This window comes from Pteropus vampyrus, unplaced genomic scaffold (genome assembly GCF_000151845.1).
Source record: "Pteropus vampyrus isolate Shadow unplaced genomic scaffold, Pvam_2.0 Scaffold236, whole genome shotgun sequence".
Lineage (NCBI taxonomy): Eukaryota > Metazoa > Chordata > Mammalia > Chiroptera > Pteropodidae > Pteropus > Pteropus vampyrus.
In genome coordinates, this window is record NW_011889017.1 from 1,045,232 (window position 1) to 1,071,453 (window position 26,222).

The 26,222-nt window shown below is 36.4% G+C and overlaps 1 protein-coding gene across 1 annotated transcript in view; it reads left to right on the forward strand.

The window, feature by feature from the left end:
* MYO16 (myosin XVI) overlaps positions 1-26,222 on the forward strand; it is a 494,098-nt gene that overhangs the window by 394,059 nt on the left and 73,817 nt on the right. The window contains exons 29-31 of the mRNA XM_023519764.1: positions 13,776-13,872; positions 18,696-18,942; positions 20,833-21,104. Coding sequence (XP_023375532.1) covers positions 13,776-13,872; positions 18,696-18,942; positions 20,833-21,104 — 616 coding nt within the window. The remainder of the gene's footprint in view (positions 1-13,775; positions 13,873-18,695; positions 18,943-20,832; positions 21,105-26,222) is intronic.

The window sequence follows — 26,222 nt, forward strand, 5'->3', positions numbered from 1 at the left end:
TGCAATAAAGCCTCTGAGTATCAGTACAGGATTCTAAATACATAGTTCTCACATTTTTGTACATTGTAGCGATTGCATAAGTGGTGGTGAACACCAGCATTTCCTTTTTTCGGTGAGGTTATAGATATCTGACCTTCAGTGCTGGTGTGTTTTTTATTGATCCATGTGAGCTATTTATTCTTTACATAATTGTGGGTTTGGAGTCAGTATATGAGGCGATGGGGATTTTAATATTTCATAAAAGATGATTCTTCTAAAGAAAGTGGTAAAGCTATTCAGAATTTTTTGTTTTATTTGACTTAAGTCTAATAACAACTCTATGCAGGAAGAAGAAAGTAGGCAGGATGAACAGTAATAACCTCATTTTAAATATGAGGAAATAGAGCCTTAGAGATCAGCATACTGATCAAAATATTAGGCATAGTTAATATTTAGTTTCAGCGGAAAGGCCACTTTGCTGAGACGAACATCTAGGTCTTGCTATGCTCTGTTCTTTCCACTGCATTTAACTCGATCTATATCTTTTAATGTAACCATCTAAAGTCCTTTATTCAGATAACAGAACTTGAAAGACATAGACTATACATCACAGTTTGAGCTTTGATCAAAGTCACTTATATATTCTTTTATTATTCTCAGCAGATTGCTTCTTGTAGTTAGACTCTTTTTTGTGTGTGTTTATAATTTACCCAGTAGATGAAGGAAAAACAAGCTGACTGCTTCCCGGATTCTGATCAGAATCTTTCTACCCAAACTGTCAGCCAAATGACCTTTAAATAGCGCAGCACTTTTGTACTCTATTTCCTAACTGCATCTCTGAAAGAAAAAGAGAAAAAGAAGAAGAAAAGGGAAAGGGAGAAAAGGGAGAGAAAGAAAAGGAAGAGAAGACAGAGAAGAAGAACTGGACTCAAGTGAAGAAGTGTTTGACTTTATACAGTGTTTAATATCTAGTCCCAAGAGCAAAGACCTAGGTGCTACTCAGGCTGTCCAAAGAAATTCTAAGGCTGGTAGACAATTCCTGGATGATGCCGGTTGAGATGCAAGTCAGGGTAATACTTGCTTCCAATTCACTACTTGAGCAAAGACAGTTTGAGAAGTCTTATTAAACCGTTCGGTAAATCCGTTTAGTTTGCTGCGTGCCAGTCTTTGCTCACTGCCATATAGCTTCTCCCACCTTCCTGCATCATTTGCTTCCTCTTCTGTTTTATTCTTATTCTTCAGATTGCACATCTTCTACAAAGTTGCTGTCTCTCTTCTACTAATATGTATGCTTCATCAGAAAGATTTGTATCAGTGCATATACTGCTGTGTCTCCAGCATAGGGGACAAAGAAAGATGCACAGTAGATGCTCAGTGCACATATGCTAGCCTAATAAATGAGTCTTTATCAATAATAACCTACAAAATCATACTATATATTTTATATGGATACATAGATATATAAGAATTTTTTAAATCTAGAATAATTCACAACAAAAACCTAACAATTATTTTGAGATTACAGCTGAATGAAATTTTAGCTTATATCAATGTTTAGATGATATATGTATTCATGCATTACTTCTGTAATTAAAAATGATTTTGAATATTTGTAACCACTGCATAAGTACAATTCAAGAATATTGTATAGGGTCAAATTATTTTAAGCATTTGTGAAGAAAATCGTAAATCACACTGACTGTGTTTTACTTTAAAGCCTTTTTGTTTTTAAGTAATATATAACCAATTGTATATTTTACACTATCAGCCCTTAACTTCTTAAAGGAATATTCATCCTTCTATACATGATTCAAACTAGTAAGCACAAGTTTTTGAAAACTCCTTCATGTTACTATTATTCCCTTAACATATTCAGTATCACTGCTTTAACATAAGGTGGTGGTATTTTGCAGAAAATATAAGAAAAATTAGGATGCCGTGGTGCCTGGACAGGACTACTACTCGGTGGTGGTTTCTTGTTCATGTGTTCGATGAAATGACATATGTAAAAATTATGATGGACTAGTTAGAGCTTTGTCCTTATTTCAAAGCATAATTTAAGTAAGTTTTTCAAAGAAGAATGGAAGGTTCTTAAAATGATTTGAGTAGACTCTGCATGACTGACTTCCCTTACTGATTTCTGTCTCACTGGATATATCTTTCTTTATGAAACAAAGAATATGTGGATTACTTCATTTGTGGAAAGAAATCTAAATAGGTTGAATTAAGTCATAGTTTGAAAACAAGTTAAATTAAGCCACTAGTTAACAACTTTCTGCTATTTGGTTTCTTTTTAATCAGATATTTTATTTATCTGAATATATACATTTTTAGTTCAGTCCTACTTTAAGATAACTTTGAAAATAATCCCTCTAGAACTATGTACATTTAATCAAACACTTTCTGTCCTGATTTCCTCAAGCCACAGAAAGGTGACTAGCAGGCACTTAAGGCCATGTGGAACATGCTTGTTTTGCCTTGTTATGTCATTTATGTAAAGTGAAAACTTTTGAAACTAATTCTAAGTGGAAAAATAAATGGTATAATCTGATTTTCACACATTTTATATGAATCAACTGGTTAGAGGATGCTTTCTTCTGTGTAGTTATTTGAATGCTATATTCATTTAAAGCCATCTGGACGGATGACGAATGGAGAAACAAATCTGTCAGAGTCAGTTCATGTGATGCAAGGGGTGCTGCTTCAGCACACAGACACTCACAGAGCTCAGGAAAAGTCAGGATTGGGGAGCAGGCCGGCTCCTATATAGGAAGGCTTTCACAGCCATACATTTCATTGTCGTGTCAGAGAGATTTCTTGAACTTTGGTGTTGGGGAAGCTTTGTGGACAAGCAAAGAAGAGTGTCCTGTGTGGTCCCTTTGAAGCAGGTGCTCATGAGACCTGCTAGTGGAAATTGTAGAAGGAGAAATTTAGATTATAACCTTAGAGCGATTTTACATATCCTCTAACATTTTAAGGCTGAGGAATCAGACATAGACTTTCGGTAACTCATTCACGACTATACGCACAAGAAATAAGCAAAATTAGTTAAACTTTATCTCATCTATCCTTATGATATAATACTTAATCTCATGTGTGTGTGTTGTGTGTGTGTGTGTGTGTGTGTGTGTGAGAGAGAGAGAGAGAGAGAGAGAGAGAGAGAGAGAGAGAGAGAGAGAGAGCGCCACTGAGACTGAAAAAAATAACAAAGGGTTCTCACGAAAAACAAATCCCCAGCTTTAGTGAAATCTATTTTTTCTATTTGTGTTTATTCACGAAAGAATTACAATAATTAATTATCATCTTCAAATATAATTTTCAAGGTATAGCCTACATTTCATTGTGTCTATGTAAAATATATTGCTTTTGAAGGATTCATTCTTACAGAGCTGTGAATTGCAAGATTAACATTTTCCCATGCCATTAAATAAAATCAGTTAGATGAAAGATTTATTATTTCATTAATTTAAAATAGTACAGTGGAGAAAAGATAATAAAAGTAAGAGTAAGAAACTGTTAAAGTTTTAAGCACCCCCTACATTTTTACATTTTCTAAGACAATTGTATCAGCGCCCTTGGCTCTTATTAGTACAATAAATTAATGGTTTATAACCTTTGTTTTATTACTCAAGGAACACTTCATAAATCAACAATAAGTACAAGGGAGAAAATAGGCTATAAAATTATTCTTTCTCTCATATTCCTTCTCATTCTCTGGAATTATTAATGTTGCAAATAATAGATATTAGGGATCTAAGAGTATCTCTTGGTACTGTGTGCATTATAACTGGGAATCGCTATAAATATGCACATATATTTATTTCCTTTTTTTCTTATACTAAACACTGACATACACATACATGTGTGTTTGAACTCATTTTTGTTATAAAAGTAGCATTCATTTTTAATAAGAAACTTGGAAAATAGAGAAAAGTAAAGAAGAAAATACAGATCACCATGAATTGATCTACTCCAAACGTTTTGTGTGTATTGACTCACTCGGTTTTTAAAAATAATATTACAGATGCTAAATTCTTGGTCAGTGTGCCTCTGGCCCTTATTTTCTGAACTTTATGAGGATGAATATTACATATCTTTTTTCTTACATATTTTCACACATGGCATATATATGTGTTTGTTCATACATGGCATGTGTGTGTTTCACTATTACATCTCCTACAGGGTCTGGCACAGAGTAGACATTCAACCAATATTTGTTGCATAAATGAATAAACAAACATCCAACTTATTATCACATTTTCTCTTTGGAAATACAGGTATCCACAATCAGGTCTTGCTGACATGTATGATAGTTTCTCTTTTAAAGTAATTTTATATTTTTCCTCTTAGCTCATTATGCAAAAGGCTTAGTATAATATCTGGCACTTAACAATTGCTAAATAAAAACTGGCTATGTCTATTCATGATTTGTTTCATTTTTTAGAACTCAATCTAATTTTCTCTAACCAGGTTCAATGGTTGATCGACTCAACAAGCGTTTATGCCACAGAGGTTACAAGGGGCAATTATGATGCAATATTAAGAAGGAATGACATGTCCCTCTGCCACAGGGCTTATAGTCTAGTGGGGGTGGGACCATGAACAGTAAACTAATAAATAATTACAGGTTAGGATTCATGCTGGAAGGGAATCAGCCAGGACACTGTGACAGTGAAACAAAGAGGCTGTTGTTTGTATATAGGACAGTGGTCATGAAGGGCATCTCCAAGAGGAACACATGTGGGCTGAGATCTGAAGGATAAAAAGGATCCAGTCACACGACAGGGCAGGGAAGCAGGGTCTGGGGCAGGAGTAGTATGCCAAGACCCGGAGAGGAAGGCAGCCTGAGAGAACAGATGGGAGCAGGATGGATGGAGCACTGAAAACCGGGTTAGAAGAAGAGATATGATGCTGTACAGCAGTGTTTCTCAACCTTTATTTTTTCATATCCCACCAAGGAGAAAAATTGATGAAAGAATTACTATGGAATTAGTACTAGATGGGGGGAATCTTAGCTATTATAATATTTTGTGGTCCTTCAATAATCAGTTCTCATCAATATGTGTCTCTTAACAGCTATAAAAAACACGGAGGTTCTGCCAATGCTTAATCCAATTCTATCTCTTATATATCAATCTAGTTTTCCCTAATTCAAGGCTTATTTAGTCCTTCAACAGCCTTTATTAAGCACCTATTGTATGCCAGGAACCTTGTATCAGCTAAGGGTATTTTTGCACATCTGGAACCAGTTTTACCCTCTGGGGGCAGAATCAAGTAGGGGCCAGAACCAGTTTTACCCTCTGGGAGCAGAATCACCATGTTGAGAATGAGTGCTCAGAGGCAAGTAGGGACCTTATGAGAGTCAAGGCACAACGTTCTATTTTAATTTCAATGTAAGGCTATCAATAAGCTTTAAAGAGTGTGGTAACATGATCTTATTTATACTTTAAACATGAAAAAATATATTGTTGGAAAGAAGAATAGAGCTGAGAAACCAGTTAACAAACTAATGTAGTAGTTCACGTAAGGTAGAGCAATGGTCAACAGGACAAAAGGTCAGTGAGGCAGAGAAGGGACAAGAGACATTCTATTAAATTGTGTGAGCTTGAAGAGTGGAATCTCCTTTAAAACCAAAATATTAATTTAGGTCAGGAATATGCTCAAGCTCTTACTAGTAAGTGTGAATTTGTTGCACACTAGCAGAATTTGGAGCTCTAAATGGTGGCAAAGACTTGGTCCTTTAGGAGTTGAAAGCAGAAGATAATTCACAAAAATAATGTAGATGAATCTCAAAGCAAACATGAACACACCACAGAACAAATATTTGGAAAATTAGGAAAGCTATGTAAGTACTCTTAAGGATGAACAACATAAGATCAGATGCCCAGGATGAAATGTCATGAGTATTTATATTTTTAGAAGTAAAGAAAACATCAGAATACATAGATGGCAGTAAGTCAGCAGATGCTGGTGGCAGAAGGGGTCCTGGCATATGTGTCTATACATGCCCCAGTGAGTACAATGGGCTGTGATTGTGTTTATGCTGCTGTTAATCATTTATAACATACACATTTTATAGGGCAGATAATTATTATTGACATTATTAAGGCCATTTCGTTAAGAAGAAAGACTAAAGGTGCTCTTTAAATGAATACATTAACTTATCCAATGTACTTTCTTTTTTGGTTTTGAAGCTAATCAGTCTTGTTTAGGTTAAGCTTGGGTTTGCTTTTCACAATGTATCACTTTGGGAGAAATAGATTTGTTTTTTTTTAACTGCTCTTGATCATATAGATATGATTTTCATAATGAAATAATATATAGCATCACACAGTGAGCAATTCACTAGTAAGATCAAAATAGTCATTTTTATTCATCACTGCTTACTGTACAGGTCATACTGTTCTAGGTGAGAGTTATTAATTTTTCTTAACCTGTAATTATGTGTAATTTGAACCAAACCACCTTCTTCAAATACCAGAAGATACAGTACTTTATTAGATGTGTATGGCTATAATTATCTTTTCTATGTTGAAGTTAACTTCAAGAATAGTCTATTTATAATAAAGAGAACTTGTATTTTAGTATAAATGTATCCTTTGAGGATGTTTAAAAGTACATTCAGAGCCAGGCTGAACATTAGAATATTTCTATTTAGTAGTTTTTCAAAGCTACTATGACAATACAAAATATTGAAAATAAGCACAAAATATTGAAAATAAGCACAAAATAATGGTCATCCTTAAAAACTCAAAGAATCAAAGAAACAAATTGGTGAAATATGTGAATTTAACCTGGAGAAGATGAATTTTAGTTAAATGTTGTTTTTTACTTCATGAAAGGATAGATGGTATTCTGTTCAACCTCTCACCTTAGAGCCTGGCACAGTGCCTGGTGTCAGGAAGGCCCTTGGCAAATGTTTGATTTATGGATGGATGGTGGATGGATGGATGGATGGATGGATGGATGGATGGATGGATGGATGGGTGGATAGGTAGATAGGTGGGTGGATGATGAGTGAATAGACTGATAGGACAGACACATGATAGAATCGATGGACGAATAAATGTGAGACAAGGAAAATCAGGAAAGGTATAAGATACAATGCACTTGAGAGCTATGTGAAAATGATATAGAGCCAAGAATGAGTGAAGGACTGTTCATAGCATGCATGTGTAAACGTTGGGGCTTGGGGAGCTGATTCTGTTTGGAAGGGATTGCCTAATAGGTATAGAAAGTGCTTTTCATGGTAAAAGTAGAAAGGACAGTAATTTAGAGGAGCACAATAACATTCTCAGATCAGCAGAAAGAAAAATGAGTCCGATGGGAGAGTGATGGAGACATCAAATCACATAAAATAAAGAATATATTGTTCATATCGTCATCATCATCAGTAAAGCTGTTTAAAAAACTGGGAACAGATTTACATAGTAAGGCACTTTATGAGAACCCGGGACATTTTTTTTTGGAATGCCAACATAATAGTGAAAGAAGATGACTACTTTTAATGCAACTATGGTATTATACATCATGATTTTAATGGGAAGTGTTTCTTAGAATAACACTAATGTTTTTAGAGCAAAAAATGATTAAAATTTTTCAAGATTAACTTTTTACCAGTAATAATGAAAATAAAGCATTTTGAAGCAAAAAAAAAATAAGCATTCACAATAAACTATTTCTATTAAAATATAATTTATGGTAATTATTAATAAAAACATTCTAATAATTATAGATATAGATATGAAGGAATATATCTAAAATAACACTGAGAATGATAGTAACATCATTCAAAAAAAGAATCCTGTGCATAAAAATGCTATAAGCCCTTGATAATATCTACAGAAGTTCAACATTGGTTTTCTGCTCTCAGGGAGCACATGAGAAGTTAAAATAATAGTAAGTAACATCTCTTTTAGAAGAGTAAAAAGTATTAGCTCTTAAGAGATTAATAAAGGTTATTATGCAAACCCAGAAGTACACATTTTAGCTTGCAGGCAACATGGAATCATTGAAAGTTTCTGGAAGATTGACAAATCAGAGGCAGTGTTCAAGGTGAATTGAGGATTCGGTAAAGTATTAGAGAATGAAGTGCATTTTAGATTTTGTTTTACAATAATCTTATACCGAGAGTGTGCTGGCACCAAAAATAGAATTTAACATCTTTATTTCTTGAACCACATTAGGTGTATTTTTATAAAACGAAGGAATTTATAAGGTTCAAACAGATTTAGTGTTTAAGATTTCATTACTTTACATGATTTTTAAAGAAATACCTGAATTCATGTTGTAGTCAATGTTCATTAAAAATGCTTTCTTTGAAATTCATTTTATTATTGCAGTTACTTTTATTTTCTCTACCTTAATATATATATATAACTTATGATCTTTATATTTTTCCAACATTATCCTAGCCCACAGATATTTCACAGTGAAGTTGAATATTCAGACAAATCCAGGAATTCAGTGATAATTATAGAGATATGTACAAGATACATTAGTGACATAGATATGCTATTATAATTAATTTATTATTATATAGTACATGCTAAATTGAGAGTTCACTAAGTTCCCATTATGGAACAGCAAACAATATGATACAGTTTGAGAATAAACAAGAATACATTGAAAAAGATCCATACTGTAGAAAGTTTAATAAACATTTCAAAAGAGTTTGAACATTATCCTGAAAATTATGACCTGCAATTAAATCATTTTAAGCACAAAAGCAATGTAATGAGATCAATGTTTAGAAAGATCACTGTGAAGTTAGTTTTGTCTTTCATCTCCCAGACAGTGAGGGGTAGTCAAAGGGAGACATCCCTATAAAGGTGAGCTCAGTCATCTGCACCTCCTGTGGGATCCTGGGGTTGCCATGGAGACAGAGCGTAGGTCTCTCTACCCCTCCACAACCTCTGTGCTCAAGCTTGGTCACCCTCCTCTTAGCATCTCTATGATTGGAAGTAGCAATCAGTGAGGAGGAGGAGGAGGCAGAAGGAGAAGGAAGAGGAGTTGAAGATCTTCACAGGTTCCCTTAGTATCTCTCTTCTGTACAGCCTCCAGGCCACCTACACTCCATCACAACCTCCGTTCCAGCAATGTCTGTTCTCCTGCAGCCTGCATCTCTAAAAAAAAAAAAAAAAAAAAAAAAATCCCTGAAAACTATAGCAGTAATTGAAGCTTTCGAAGTCATCAATGACAATTTCGTTTAATCTTTCAAAATCTGTCACTTCAAAAAAAAAAAAAACTAATGGTTTTCTAATAAAAATAGCGATGACTATAATTCACAGATGGTTTACTTTCACAGGAGTCAGAATGACATTAACATTTTCATCTCAGATCAGAACCCTCTGCATTAGTGCACAGGGAGAGGGCTCAGTAGGAGAACATTTCAATCTCTTTTCTCTGGTTATGAGAAATATCTTTTTATAAGACAATGCAACAAAAACCAAGAATGTAGGAGATCTGAACATTTGGTCTCATTTGGATGAATCCTAATTTGTCAGATTTGATATAAAACTCTAAGGCACTGATACAGAGTAACTTTATATAAATTCATTCCATAGAAAAATTAAAATGGCCAACATTTTTCTCCTAGTCCACGTCAGTAATAGACAATGTAAATTCCAGCAAATTTAGAATTTATGTGATCTTGTCTGGGGTTTCCTGATTAACAAAGATTCCTAGGTTTATGCTCCACTAATCCTTAGCATCAGTGATAACAGAGGACTTAAAGACTAAAATGCACTAAGAATAGTTTCTAAGGAAGAAATCCAAACTACTACTAAAGGGCTAATTTTATTCTTTCAGGAGTGAATAAGCATTAACTACAAACATAGCATCTTTAAAAGACCAGCAAAGTCAAACAAATGTTAACATTTTAAATGAGAATCTCTAAATATTGCCAATCTACACATAAATTATATGGTAAAGATATGAATGAATGAATGAATGAATGAATGCATGAATGAATGAATATGAAATAATGAATCAGTTCATTGGATAACTGTCAAGTATACTAAATAGCCGAATGAAGTACTTTTCCAATTATCTGAATGTGATGGCAGCACAATACCCAGCCATGTCCTCAGTCTTTAGCTATGTCTTAGCAGGATACTTAGAGATTCAGACCTTCATTCTCTCCTCTTACCACTGAATCAGAAGCCCAGAAACCCTCCTCACTTTCAAAGCCCTTGATTTACTTCTACAGGGAGAACTTTCATGGGCATAAATAACTATACCAAAAACTCACCAGGAACTTTGGGAACTGGCCTGTCCTTCTGGCTCTCACCATTAGACGTGTCTACCTGTCTCGTGTGCTCCATCTTCCCTTGAACATGCCTTATGCCTCATGTGTCCACCCTCCTCCTCTCTTGTCATTATCCCAGTCACAGCAAGAACTTCATTTTTCTGCCTCCAAGTCTGGCTTGACATGCAGATCTGCCGTGTGAAACCCTCAGACCACTTCTTAACTACCTTCTGTCAGGTCCTATGGAATCTCCAATGTGTGATGGGAAAAATCCACTTCATCTTTCATATTTACTCTCTAATTTAGCCCCATATATGAACTAAAAACTGGTTATTTCCTGGAAATATTTTATTATGAGATTTCACTTTTTCTCCATAAAGGAGAAGGTTCAGCTAAATCATTGTTCCCTAATCTTATGTCTTATGTCTGCACATAAGTGGACCATTTTCACTCCACACTCCAGTTTTTTTCCTTTTATTTCCACCATTTACTGACTTCCATGACTTATTTCCAGCTTTCTGAATGACTTCAGGGTCTGGCTTGTATTTTCGTTGTCCATCATGGCTTATTTCCATCCTTGAAGACATTATCATCCATCACTATGACTCATCTTATACCAGGACTTCACAGATTCTCATCTTCTCTAATCTGAATCCACCCTCCCCATATACCTACCACTTTTAAGATCAAGAATATATCTTCAGATTCTTCAAGAGATGTAAATATATATGTATAATGGCAAATATGCAATGCAATGTAATAAGGGAAATAAAGAACCATTCATAGAGTGGTCTGGGAACACAAATGAAAGTCATCAAAACTCTACTGGAAGTGGAGAGATGAGTATTAAAAAATCGAATAATGGAGGTGGGTTTTATTTCCATTGTAAAGGATAAATAGGGGTCGGCCAGCAGATAAGCAATTGTGTTAGAATCTTCTAAACCCAAATTGTTGATTGCATTATATTGTCACCCCTCGCCAAACAACTACCACTCAAAGGCAAGCCCAGCAATTCATTCTCCAGTTTGAAGAAGGAACTTTATAGATTTAAAATACAATTTCAAAAATTATTTTTATAAATTTAGTTCTGATCCTCTTTAAGTCTTCCAGTTAAACTACATTGCTCATAGGGAAATGTCCATGTTTTCCTGGAATATCCTTCATGATGTGGCCACCAGTTACATGTGCAGCCTCTTCCCTCACCACTTTTCACACAGGTATATCCCAACATGATTTAACATTTTCTGCTCCTTGCCTGTCACATGCTAATTTTCCCAAATTCAACTTTTCTCACCATCCATAGGCACCCTGGAAAATTCCTGTTTATCCTTCAAGACTAAATGGCTTAGGAAATGTGCTTCTCAGTGAACCCTTCCTGATTCCATCTTGATCGCCTCCCCCTCACTGAGCGTGTATTCTTGAAGGATTTACTCACTGCTTATTTTCCCCAGTAAATTATGAGCTCCTTGAGGAGAGGGACCTCCTTTGTATCTCCAAAATCTGGCATAATTCTCAAGATAAACCCAATTTGGTGTTTTGAATGGCTCTTAGAAATATCACTATAAGAAATCTTCATCATCCATCCAGCTCTCTTCCTGCCCACGGTCTTCATTTAAGTAAGGGGATGGACCTAGAATCCAGTTCTCCTATTTCCATTCCGTAGGTCTTTTCCCCATGTTGTGCTCCTTCCATATATTAGTTCCCCTAATGATCATTATTGATTCTACCCATTGTGGAGTATTGCTGGCTATCACCCTTTTAGAGTTTCATTTTGGGATCTAGGTTTGCATGAATTTTTCCTTTGAGATTTAGTTCTTCACAATAAGTAACATACCACAGTCAGAGATGAACAGAAAGATGACATGCTCCCTCCTTCCCAATGCCTGTCTCACAGATTTGTTCCGCGGTGCTCACAGACAGTACCAACTGTTCTTCCTGTTGACTGCCAAAATAAGTCAACAGTCAGGGAGGAAAAAAAAAGACTGTGAATTATGGAAAATAACTAGGGAGAAAGAATGGCGATACAATGGGGAAAAAAGTAACAACTCTGTAGCTACCCATCCAGGCAACTGTCTTAAATGTAAGCCCAATAAAAGAAAACTAAATGAAGAAGAACATCTAATCAACCAGAGGCCTCTGAACCAGGACAGTAATTGAGAGCTTTCCTTGTCAATTTAACTAACTTGCCTGACTGCCATAATGCAAGATTCAGGTCCTCGTCGCTTGCAAAACTGTGTTTCGTTAAAACAACAGATTATGGCTAAGGGGAAAAGTTAGATGGAAAGATGGGAAGTGACAAAATATGTTTGGAGTAAACTCAGTTTCCATATGAAAAGGTTCATAAACTGCCTCTGGCCAAGCACTCTGAAGACAAGTCTGACCTATAAACCTTTCCAGTACCTAATGATGTGTATATACGTGCAAGCTTCGGGTGTCATTGTGATATATGACATAAGCTGCACGGTGTTGTCATTTTAATGTCCCTAGCTCATGCTTGGGAGCACACATTAGTCTTCCTCTTATTTTAATGGTGTTTGTTTCAAGTGCCGAGAATATGATTATGAACATATCACAAGAGTTGCCTAAGCAGTATTTCTTCTTTGTCTAACAGAACATCACCTCAGAGCTTCCATAGCGCTTCATGTTAGTATTTACCAGGTTTTTCTGCAATTATTTATGTCTGCTTCCCCTAAGAGACTGCGAGCACTTACATTGTGAAGGGCATTCCTCACACCTACCACAGTTCTGTGAACTCTTAGAAAATAAGCACAGCACACAGAAAATTATTTTTAAAATGCATGGATGTGACTTATTATGTGTTTTTAAGAATTTTCTGTGGCAACTGTCTTCATCAATAGTGGCGTGTTTGGGCCAGCTTGCATATCACTAGGACTTTTCATAGAAACTAATTTGGCGACATGCTGAAATTTCTCTTGAAAAATTTTAGAGTAGAATGTTCATTTTATACTACTGTTTATACAAGCATCTAGAAGATCATTGCTCATACACGACTTTGTAGAGACTTGACTTTGGTGCCATAGTTCTAGAGTTACAGCTGTAGACATAGAATTTATAATGACACAGTTTAGTAAAAAAATAATTGAAATGAGACAATTTTGTGTGTCTGCCATTTTATGGACTCATCCTCCCTACTTTGAGTTGAGAACAGAAAAAGATCACAGAGGAAAGATAGGGGTCTGGCTTTGAAGTGTGAGAATTCATTTATACGGATGGTTTTAACTTCTGAGAGGCAAAGTCCGTCAGAGATTTGCACTGCATGCTGCAACTATCACAACTGTAGTGTGTAGGCTTTACAAACATTGATGACAATATAGACACACAACAAACATACGTATTAGAACAAAACCTTTGGGATTGTGATGAAATATAACAGTGTTAAAAATAATAAGGAAGATGTATTGGAATGAATTTTATTGGCTTTACTTCTTTTAATTGTCTTCTGGAAAAATCTCTTGCCCGATGTCTTTTCCATCATCATTTTAGCATCTACATGCTGTTAAATGTTTCCCTACTGTTTGCATTTTAGATGGGAGTCCGAAAAGTGTTTCTGAAATACTGGCATGCCAACCAGCTCAATGATCTGTGCCTACAGCTGCAGAGAAAAATTATCACCTGCCAAAAAGGTAACAAGAACACACTAACATTTCTCAACTTTCCTGAGTTGTGGAATACTCCGTGATTTAGTGCACTCTCTAGTTTAAATGTCAGTGGGAACCACATTATAGTGGGCCACTCCATCCCAAATATACATTTGGGAAACAGTTTTCAGGAATTTAGGAAGCACCGTGGCTTAGTTTGCTCTTTACCTGTCTCATCAGCATATGCAGACACTGCTCATGCTTTATCTATTTGGTCGTCGTTCCATCTGAAATTTTCACCTATGTCACAATTTGGAAGAGGGGATATTCATATCCTATGATTTATGCATCCTCTACCTCACAAAGATTCATTCTCCTTGATCCTGACAAGGAGAGTGTACCTTCAAACCCCCAGTGATGAGGGCGGAGGGGGAGAACCCATGTGGCACTTAGGTCCAGCTATGCAGCCAGATTCCTAAGCCAGTTCAGTCAGTACCACTTGTATGCTGAAGCTTGGAGGACTGGAACAGCCAATTATCCAATTCTGCATGTGCCATGGAAAAATCTTTGACTTTATTTTTCCTTTGTGAAGTGATAATATATTTGGAGTATTATCTTTATTAGCAGATAACTTTTTTTTCATTTTAAGAGGAATTGAGAAATTACATTTCAAATATTTTTCTCCTATCAAAACCCAAGAGACCATCAAAAATGGGTACATTTTAAAAATCATGACTATGCCTCACATAAAACACAGGATAGATTTTTAATTTTTATTTGCTTAACAATTTAATTATATGTTATAAATATAATATTTAAAGAAAAGTAAAAAGGAGAAATTAATCTGCATGCTAGTTTTGAGTGGAACTAGTTATAATAGTTAAGCTCTCTGATATATTTGAAACTATTCAAAACAAACAAAGCTGACTCATAGGATGCAGAAATTGGTTTTATTCGGCTCAAGCTTCTGTCCATTTCAATCCCTGTGGGACTTGTCCAGGCATGCCCCTCGTGAAATCTCCAATGTCCCGTCATTTCCCGATGATAAAAAAATTCTGCTATACCCTAGTCCCTAGCAAGTCCAGCCCAAGTAATGCTCAAAATTCAGAACCTCGTTCCATGTCAAAACGTCCCTCTCAGCAGTCTTGGGCCCTAAAGGTGCACACTGGGTGTGATTCTCACCCTTGCCTCCTCGAGTGAGCACAGAAACGAGGATACAGGGCGGCTCTTCTTTCTGATCTGGCTTCGGGTCCCTCTGGCAGGACAAACAAGTGTTCAGTAGCTCTTCAAATATGTGTGCACATCTCAGGGCTTGTCTTCACAACACACCTGAGAACTGGCAAGACCTCTCCTTCTGACGGTCACTTATAATCCCCCCAGCCCCTGGGCACCCCATGGACACTCTCTGCCTAGATGCTCTCTAAATAGGAGTCTTGTTAAATGACTCCAAGCAGACATCGCCTGTCTTGAAAATCATGTCTGGTGCCTGAGAAACACACTCTGGGACCCTGACAGGTGTAGCTTCTCCCAGCAGAGCCACCCTCCATTCAGTGCCTGGCAGCAGCTGCTGGCGCAACATCTGCCTTCTCAGACCTCACAGTCCACAAACACTCCGAGCTCCAGAGTCACATGGCAGGTTCTCTGGGTGGTCTCCTGAAGCCACTTTCATTAGCCTGAAGGTTGGCGGCAGTGTGGGGGAACTTCCGGTGAAAGAGAAGACCCACCTTCAACTCTCAGCAGGTCCTGCCTCTGTGGGTGATGATAATACAGCCTCCTTACCTTCAGTATAGAGAGAGGCTGGAGTCACAGGTCTGTTTTGGAGATGCTCTTGCAATTCCTGTTTGTGTGGTCAGCCCCGACAAGCCACCTTGTCATCAGAGTACCTGCAGCCTCCGCACCACTTGGGCATGGTTAGAAATGCCGAAGCTCAGGCTCCACCCCAGAACTCCTGAACCAGAATCTCCATTTGCAGCCTCAGTTGAAACTGGGATGAGAAGAATCCCATTTATAAGACCAGTGCTCTAACCACCGAGCCGTGGAGCCAACTGAGAATCTAATTTAATATTGTGTTATACATACATAGAATGAGGTATCAGATTCTTCTGGAAAGTTTCCTTAAATATAATTAAAAAATGTGTACCTCATCTTCTATCAGAGGTGCTCACTAGAAGTTCCTCTTCTATTTAGTTACAAAGATTAAGTTGCTGTGTCCTTCTGACCTGAAACAAAAGAAATGTGCAGAATTCTAGTTATCTTTTAATCTCTAAGGATAAAAATTGAGACTTGTCTAAAAAAAAGGTATCAAGGTAAAAATCATAACTTCATATTGTATAAATGAAATAATAGATATAAAAGCATTTTTTTAAATTATAGGCTTTTAAATGCAAAGCATTATTGATTTTTTTTTTTTTGTATCTCTTGGAATAGTTCCTTCAATACTTTTTGCAAGTAAGAAATTTACTCAAAATTTATATAATCTGGAGTCTTTTCCAGTTATTCAAGTGTACTCATTTTTCTTTGTAAATATTGGGAGGAAGAAAGCTATAACTTTTAAATTTAAATTCGGCATTTCTAACCATGCCCAATTATTTGTAACCAATTATTTGTAACAGAAGTTTTTCTCTGACTATATATGCTCATTTTGTCCTGGACGAAACTCAAAATTTGAATGCTGTGTTGGAAAAGCAGTCTTTTGAAATTGTCAGAAAGAGAACAAATATCAATATATATTTGTGGCAAATTTGTTTTTATTAGTTGTCCCTTATTAAAGATACTAAATTTTAGCAACTGGTATCATTTTTAAAGAATTTGAAAAGGTTGTTCGTAGGAAATTTAAGAAAATTGAGTCCTCTGGATGCAGGACAATAGAAAGCTGGGTGAACGTGAATATAATGAATAGCTCTGCTATAGGTGGAGGTCACAAGAAGTCTGGCACATCCACATTAATCTTCCCAAGAGATTAAACATCTTTAATATATCCTCATTTTCATCCTTCTGAAAGTCAATGTCTCAGTTTGTGGGTTTCTTTTTTTTTTAATGTAACGAGAATAAACAAACAATGAGGCCAATTTGAAGCTGCTTCTCTCTCTCGATGTTCCCATTCTGCACTTTATTCCCCATTTTATCTTCCTGGAAGTCTGGTTGTACCTTTTGCTGATTAGATTTCTCCCCTTTAGATTAGTTCAGCATGACTCTTTTACAGTGAACTCAATACCTCTGCATTCCAAAGAAACTAAACACTTAGTGATGCCAGTGATGCCGTCTGAGAAAAAGCCTTAAGCATTTTAGGTGTCTGCATATCACTTGCCTCTGAAGACATAATTGTGGACAGTTGTTTCAGCCTACCACCTTCTAATCAAGTAAAGGCATTAAAGTGAATATCATAGGTAACCCACACATTTGTTCTCCTATATCATTGGACTATTTTAAGGGACTCAATGTTTTATAGGCTTTCTTCCTCCCCTACAGACTAAAGTGTCTTTGCTACATACATTGATTTTCCCTGAAATTATAGATCTTCTTATAATCTGAACAATTTTTTCTAATCTTAAAAAATTAGAATTGGAAGGAACAGCTCCCTAGAGTCAGAAGGCCCAAACGGGGTTTCTGTACCTGCATTTATCCACAGCGTCCAGGAGACGGGCCATTTTGCTCTTGCGAGCATGCTCAAGGACTTGGAGCAGAGTCCCTTTATCACGAGAGAGCCTGATCCATTTACACCCTCTGCTCATTGTTAAAAAGTTTTTCCTCACATTAATCACCAATGTGCTACCCTGTGACGTCCTCACTGGTGATCTGCTTTCAGCAGAGCTACAGATGGCATCTGTGTAGATGGAGGCTAGGAGAATGAATTTGGCCTGATTAGCACAGAGACTTGAAATCCTGGCTCTACCATTCATTGGTTGTGTTTACTTGGAGGATGATACATCGAACTCAGAATAAGAATTTCCTAAAACATTCTGATCTCGTGTTAAAAGAGGACACCTAAATTCAGTAATGATATCTCTAAAGGCAAAAATCCTTAACCTGAATGCGATCGTGAAGATATTATTCATAATAAAGCTTACATACTATTAGGCCTTACTGATCTTCTCTTTCTTTGTATACAAAATGGAGATAACGATATATTAATTATCATCGAATTTGGCACTAAGGATGGAATAGAGTGCCGAACACATGGAATTGCCTTTAAATAGTGGTCACTATTTTTTATTTTCATGTCTTATATGTGTACTGATATGTTAGCAGTTTCAAAGTGTGTTCACTCAATTGTTTCCCCCAATTCTTACACATTTTTTCTAACCCTGCTTCATCAGGGAGCAGAAAGGATGTCCTATATTTCTATACAATCTGTTCCCAGAGTCTTCAATGCAGTATTAGTATTTCTAGGAATTAAATCACAGTCCTATTAACAATATGTGCATGCTGTTTTCAAAGACTATATCCAGGAGCCTCAGATGTTTGTTATAATCTGATATAATGAAAGCTAGTCAATGAGCCCTAAAATAGTCCACTTGGAGCCACACCCCCAGATTCTCTGGCATTTGGACCTACTTCTTTCCCACTGACTTTAGTTTAGTCCATCAATGGCCAGTCTCTCTTCCCAAAAGAAATGTGGAAGCCTTATGACCATAGTACCTGCACAATCTCATTCAGTTTAAAGATTCGTGCCTCTGGTGTTATCATTACTGAATTTAGATGTCTTTGTTAATACAAGATTAGAATGTTTTAGTGAATTCTTTTTCTGGGTTAAATATCTTATTTTGTAGCTGCTCAGACAAATGTATTGTGACTTTTGTTTGTGCGTGTCTGGGTTTTTTGCTTTTGTCCCTCTCATTGACCCATGATTGCATTCTTTTATATGGAAGTTATAAGAGGATTTCTAGCACGCCAGCACTTGCTTCAGAAAAGAAGCATCAGACAGCAAGAGGTCACATCCATCAACAGCTTTCTGCAGATTACAGAGGACATGGGACTGAAGACCTATGATGCTCTGGTCATTCAGAACGCTTCGGACATTGCCAGAGAAAATGACCGGCTCCGGAATGAAACAAATGCTACTTACCACAAAGAGAAGTTGGAAGCCAGGAGCAAGCAAGAGGAAGGAACCAAAAGGTAAAAGTGGATAGCATGCAATTTTAATTACCTATGTAATTAATCCAGCAGAGTCAAGAAAGTTCCGATAGCCCTTAATGCAAAGTTCAATCGAATGTGATAGTAGTTATGGTATCAGGCATATATGAATACATGGTTTATTTGAAACCTCCCAGCAATCTAAAAGAATGCTTTTCCTGTGCTTTCTTTATATGAAATAAATGTTACATGTGTTAGTTTAGTCATATGAAATAATTATTGCTTCACCTACAATGCTTGTATCACCTACTGTATTAAGCACAAAGTTTTAAAGCATCTACTATTTCTGTCTTAGCTGGGTTCTTGACATCTTTATACAGGTGTCACATATATAGAACTGACAAAGAAACTTCTGGAAATCTGCCCCCAAAAATGTAGAAGCCACTCTGAAAACATAAAAATAGTGAAATAGTAAATGTTTATATAGATGTTTCTCTTAGTAAACTGTCACATGTTCTTTGCCAGTAAGGAAAGCTTTGGGGAAAGCCTCTTATTTTAAAGTTCACTTTGGAGACTGATTTTGAAATAGAAACATGGGGGAACGTTTAATCTATTAATCTATTAAATCTACTTAATCACTCTCGCCTCTCTGTGAATGATGACACCTGTGATTCACTGTACCCCTCCCTGTGAGAGTAGGGACTTGGTCCTTTGAATCTTAATTCACTGTCAGGGAGATGTTTGTTTTTTCATAGGAACTTGGTAATATCTAGTAGTTTCTCACTGAAAATGACTCCCCTTTGCCTTGACTGCCTATGTCAAATGATTTTTTTTATTAAAGTGGAAATGGTGATATTTTTCTCACTAATTAGCTTCAAATATCTCAGTGATTAAATACTGAAAAAAAAACCCTTTGTATGGAAAACTGTAATTAAACGTTACAGGGAAAACAAATTATCCACTGAGTGCCATGCTTTCATCTTCAGCTAGTTCATTTTCTACATAGGCATCTGGCTCTGCCTTGCGGTAGATCCCAGCCCTGTTGGTGCTCTGCCACACAAAGATATAATTATAAAAACAAATTCTCGGAGACTCCTTATAAAATGAATGCATTGGCATCTCTCTAGCACATGATTACATTGACATGTGAAGCCAGAAGCAATTTTTTTAAACCAGATAACTATTAATTTTATATGACTTCCAGAATAATATTTGTTATTTTCTCTGTTGGAGCTAAACAGCCACCCCAATTTCTCAATTTGATTATGTGTTCATTTGCCTGATATAAAATTAAGTGAAGAAGTAGTTGTCTATTTATTTATTGAATACCAGTAGTTCACTTGGCATTAGACAACCAGATGGAGTAACAGAAGAAAAATAATAATTCTGCACATAATGCAATAATTGCCAATGAAATTTAAATGGTAAGGGAGAGAGAGAGAGGAGGAGGAAAGAAAAAAAATGTAAATCTCTGATAGTTTAAGTACATACTGTTTTGCAAGGGGAAGCGGTGATGAACTCCTAGCGTTTGATGCATCAGTAACTCTCTATTAAAATGAATTCCCCAGAAATTATCATTCAGATTGAAATTCTGGTTTCTTGATTTGCTTAATAATCAGAGTGTGAAAAATTCATTCAGTGAATGTCTGATAGAAAATGTGGCACTCCTCAAGAAGTGTTGCATTTGTGTGAGATATTTTTTAAGTAATAATGATGTATCTCCAACATGCTCATCTATCATAAAGGAAAGGGCAGCTTTCTCTGGATGTACCAGCTTCCAGAGCACTGCACATGCATCCTCCAGCCTCTGCAGGAAAGGCTATTCACCAGAAAGCTGCGATTATGTCTGCTTGAGTAGGTTCATTGTTACCATCTGAATAATACATCTGGGACTCTCTGGTGGGGTGCTGTTTGTGTTTTATTCCCCTGAAGAGCTGAAGACAAGAGTGGATTCAGGTATTTCCACTGCAGCTCCATCCCAGTCCCCGTGGCTGTGGACAGCCTGGTCCATTCCTTGGCTGGCCCATCTGCCCGGTCTCCTTCTCTGCACTCGGTGTTCAGCCTGGATGACAGCAGTGGACTCCCATCACCACGGAAACAGCCTCCACCCAAGCCAAAGAGGGACCCTACCACACGGCTGAGTGCCTCCTATGAGGCTGTGAGCGCCTGCCTGTGGGCCGCAGCCAAGGAATCATCGACTGAAGGTTAGCCACAGGGAAGGAGGAAATGGGCTTGTTGGGTTATTGATGCGCTAACTTCCGGTTTCTGAGTGCTCCGTGGCAGTACTGCTGCCCTAATATATTTTTAATAGGAATAAATCCAATTGTTGGCTTGCCAGAGGCTTTCTTATCATTAAATATAAATAATATTTATTCAAATCTCTAAGCTTCTTAGGAAAAATCTACTTATATATCATTTTCTTAACCCCCACTTCCACATTGAACAAAGAGCCTCAGAAGAGAGCAATTCAGAAAGTTAGTCTCTAGTCCATGTAAATTTTCACTAATTGAAAGGCTAAAAAAATTTATCAGGCTTCCCTATTATCAAAATCTAATTAAAAATTAAGCCTGTTTTATCATGCATTAAATGAAACGATTCAACCAAAGGAGAGTCATGACAAGGCAAAATTCAGTTAGTGAAACTTTTGGGACCAGATAACAAAAGTTCCTGCTTTGGTAGTCTAGAATTATTTATACAAAAGAGGACACATCACAGTTTATTCTCAATCTCTCGTAGATTATTCTCAGTCTATGAGAGATTGAGAATAAACTGTGATGTGTCCTCTTTTGTATAAATAAACTGTAACTATTGTGACTATTATTACTTAATTATTAATTTTTAGAATTGTGAAAAATAGAGAAAGTACTTCTTTGCATAACATTTGCTAACTTTACAGACTTTATTTATCACCTACTAAAAGTTAGTCCCTATTCTAGACCAGGGGGTTACATAATAACTGAAATAAACAAAACTACCTTCCCTCATGGGGTTTACATTCTAGTAGGGAAGAAAGATTGCAAGCACAATAAACAAGTCAAAACATTACGTATCTTAGAAAATGTCACTACAGAGAAAAATAAATTTGATAAGAGGTGGTACTCAGAATGGGTGAGTTAAAATCTTAAATGAAATGGTCGGTCAGGTTTCACTAGAAAATGTTATACAAACATAAGATGGAACACAATTCTTTCAGTAAATAATTGAACCAGAAAAACAGAGGGAAGCCATAAGCTCATCTTTGGGAAAAGATGGCTGACACCAAGGTGGAGGCATGGAAGCCCATGGACCAGGATCCTGGAGCAATGAGTATGTCCTAGTTATCTTCAACGATGCTTTTTGTTGGTTGCTTTAAGAAAGAATAGTTTTAAGGAGAATTTTTAGTTAAAAAAAGAAAAGAAAATGTTGCTGTTGTATGAGTCATGTTACAATAATACTTAGATGGAGATGTAGGCGAAATTTATAACTTTCGGGAGTAGAGTCCAACTGTGTGTTTTTAGCTTCATGGTAATAAGGACAACAGAAGGTAAAAAAATGACATTAGGAAAATCATCTACAGGAGAGTCTTCAGGTGGATATAGATGTGACCATAGATAAAAAACTAGAACAGAACCTCCTAAGAAACAAGGCATTGTCCCAATGTACAGAAACTAAAAGAGGCTTATAGTCTAAACAGATCTTAAAGACAATCCCTGAGAAAGTAGAATAAATGACATTTCCACCATTTTTACTTTTAGACCGCTGTACTAGTTTTGTGGTACAGTTTTCAAAAAGGTGTGATTGAAATGAGAAGAAAGACCTTTTTTGGTATATTGGAAGAGGAAGAATAGTATCTAATAGGCTAAGACTAAAGCAATGGGGAAATGTAAAGTAAAGACTCAAAATAGCATCAGAAGTTGCAAAAACAATATCAAACAAGATTGAAAGTTGCAGTGTGTATAAGATAGAGCCCCATCTAATTTTGAACACTGCAAATAAGCTCTATAAATTTGAATAAGAAGGCCTCAGAATAGCCCGTAAAGTCTAAAAATTCTTTCCATTTGTGCGCATATTAAAAGACCAACTGCCCCGGAGTTGAGCTTTTGGAATAATCAGATGCCAAGTAGGCACACTGTTGTGAAAGGAGACAAAAACAAAATATTGAGGATAAAGTTGATCTTTCTTATGAGCATCAAAAAAAGTGTCAATTAAAAAAAGTTATTCAAAGACCATAGAAGATAAAAATATATCTAAAATAAAATAACAGAAAAAAGTTTAATGAAGAAAAAAGCAAGACCACGGTTGTAAAATTCTGCAATTCCTTACTACTGATAAAGTTGACCTCTCTCATACGAGCATCAAAAAAAAGTCAATTAGAAAAAGTTATTCAAAAACCATAGAAGATAAAAATGTATCTAAAATAAAATAACAGAAAAAAGTTTAATGAAGAAAAAAACAAGACCATGGTTGTAAAATTCTGAAATACCTTACTACTGTAGGGAATCACAAGGCTCTTAAGAATTGCTGTTGATAAAACATGATGTGATTCATTAGACTTGCAAGATTCTTATGTAAAATTTAAGTTCTTGGAAACTAAATTCAGCTCACATATGATTAAGGTGCTCGTAGGTGTCTCTCTGACAGATAAGAACTCACATTTTGGAGGCTTATAAAAGGGCCAGTCCATAAATCAGTTCCTTTTTTATTATCTACATTATTTATTTTTTTCTTACAATTCATGATTCCTAATCCTGATGACTTTACCATCACCACCATATCTCCTATGGCTGCAGATGAATTCCTGTATTTTGGAATGTGCTCTGAATGCACCTTTTAGAATAAAAAAAATTAACTTGCTTGATCGAACCAAGCAGGCGTGCTGGTTAGTTTTTGTAGCATTAGGAATCAGGGGCCAATATAAGAACTTAGTCACTCAGGCCATCAGTGCCCTGGATTTCTAATTCATAATCGCAAAGGTGGGTACAGTCTTTGTGATAAACCAGCTGTCAGTATCGGCTCAATCTCGTTAATGCCATTGTGACAGGAGCTGAAGGTGTCCAATACAGTAACCACTAGTAACTTGTGGCTATTCAAATTTAAAGTAATTATAATTCAATCAAATTTAAAATTCAGTTTCTCAATCATAGTCACATCCTAAGTATGCAACAGCCATAGGTAAGTAATTTCCCATCATCGCAGAAAGTTCTGTCAGGCAGAACTGATTCTCCGAGTGCCATATTCTCACCACAGAGGCCATACGGTAAGTCCTCACTTCATGGAGGCCATAGGTTCCATCACTTTAAGTAAAAGGACATATAATGAAACCAATTTTGCCATAGGCTAATTAAAATAAATAGAGTCCTGGTGGCATCTCGTCAATGTTATACCAAAACAACATTGCACAAAATGATGTTATTCAGTACCTGCTGTACTGAGTTTTTTCACCTAGTAAGATGTGACAAAAGGTAGGAAGAAAATTTGATCATTATTTAAAATGTTCTGTGAACCCTGGTTTCATAAGAACAAGGACTACAACTGAGGTTAGTTTATTATCTGAGCCATTCCTTTTGGCCTATTAAAAAATAATTTCAGGTCATTTCCTTTTACAAATAAAGCTGCTAATCAATTCAGGAGGTTATAGAGTGAAAGGAGATCTGATTAGAGAATGAAGGCCAAGAATCTAAGAGAAAACAATAATTAGGTCACATTAAAGTCTTAATCCCTGTGGCCAATCCTGCTCTTATTAACACATGCCTTTCCTATAGATTTTTATGCAATAAACATGGATAGTAAAGAGAGGTAGGGTAGAGTGCTCATTTTTTTTTTAACTACCTTTGTGCCTGAGAAGCTTGAAACATTTTTATGGGCCAGTAAATTTTAACACTTGTTTGCGATCTATTAACAAACTAGAGCCAACTATTTGAAAGTACAGTTTTTTAAAATGTACTTTGCAAACAGTGACTAGGGAAGGAAGAAGAGGAGCCTGGCTTCACTCTCTCTTTGCCAGGGAGCTCATAGCTCCAGTGACCATTTGGAGAGTTGATTCTCTAAACCCAACATGCAGGCTTTCTCCCAAACATGGTGATAACTAGATGGTGAAGTGGCAAATGACAGGTTTTTCTGAGGCAACTGTAGCCTCCATAGATTTACCCTCTGTGATGTGACCTCCACAGTCACCGTCCCTTCAGATTCAAGCAGCCCATTCCTTATAAATAACATCTTTAGGAATCCTTTTTTTTTTAATTACTGTACAACTTCATTCTCAACACAACATAGTTTATATGTACAGATATAAGAATAATTCAGCTATGTGGCTTAATTTGGAAATAATGTTGTTTTTTTTTTCTTTTCCACTATCTTATTTATATCTTCGTTCTAGACAACACTTGGCACATAGTAGACACTCAACAAATATGTACTGAACAGATAAATGTTATAGAAATATTTTTTGTGCTGCTTTCGTTAAAGTAGAATTAGCTTCCTATCAATAAATCAAAATGAGCACAATTTAGCAAAGTTCAAAATGTACCCTTGAGATTCCTTGGATTTGGTTTGTCAATATATTTTTTAGCAGAAGCCCCTTTATAATATTTTTTTCTATTATCTGAAATTTGACAGGAATTAGGTCTTACGTGAACACTGTCCTGAGGATGTGTTGCGGGACATAACAAGAGAACATGATTGCATGTTTCACAATTTATGACGCATTTGTGCAATCAACACATATTAATTTAGTGTGTTCCATGAGCTTGGCTCCTCCCTGAGGGCCTTGGAGGCCAGTGAGGGAGATAAATGGGCAAACAAATTAATAGGTAAGCAGAGTAATAGCAAAGAGAGCAGGATGGTGTGGAACACAGAGCAGAAGGGCTAGTCTAGCCCTTGTTGGGAATTGAGGATGGGTCTAGATGGACGTTTAAGCAGCATTACACATGTGGAATGCAGCTCAGTGGGTAAAGTTGGGATGAGAGCGAAGATGATGGGCTCCTCCCACCAAAAAATTTGTATAACAAGGTTGCAATACATCACAACTCAGTAGAAGCCCTTTTTGTCCAATTTTTAGCTGGTTGTAAATTGATAACTATATTCACTCCTAAATGCTGTGGGCCACCAGCCAGCTAGCTGGTATTTATTTAGGCATCCTTTATTTCCTTGCTACACACTTAGTTTACTCTGCAACGAGGCAAAATCACACTGGGAAAACTGGAATACAATAGATACGCATGCACACAGATACAAATGTTTTCTTGCTGAGCAAGCTTCTCATTCCTTTTTTCTCATCTATTAAATATGTAGGTATCTTGCTCTCAATGAGAAGGGGCCAAATAATTCATGTCCTGGAGCAAATG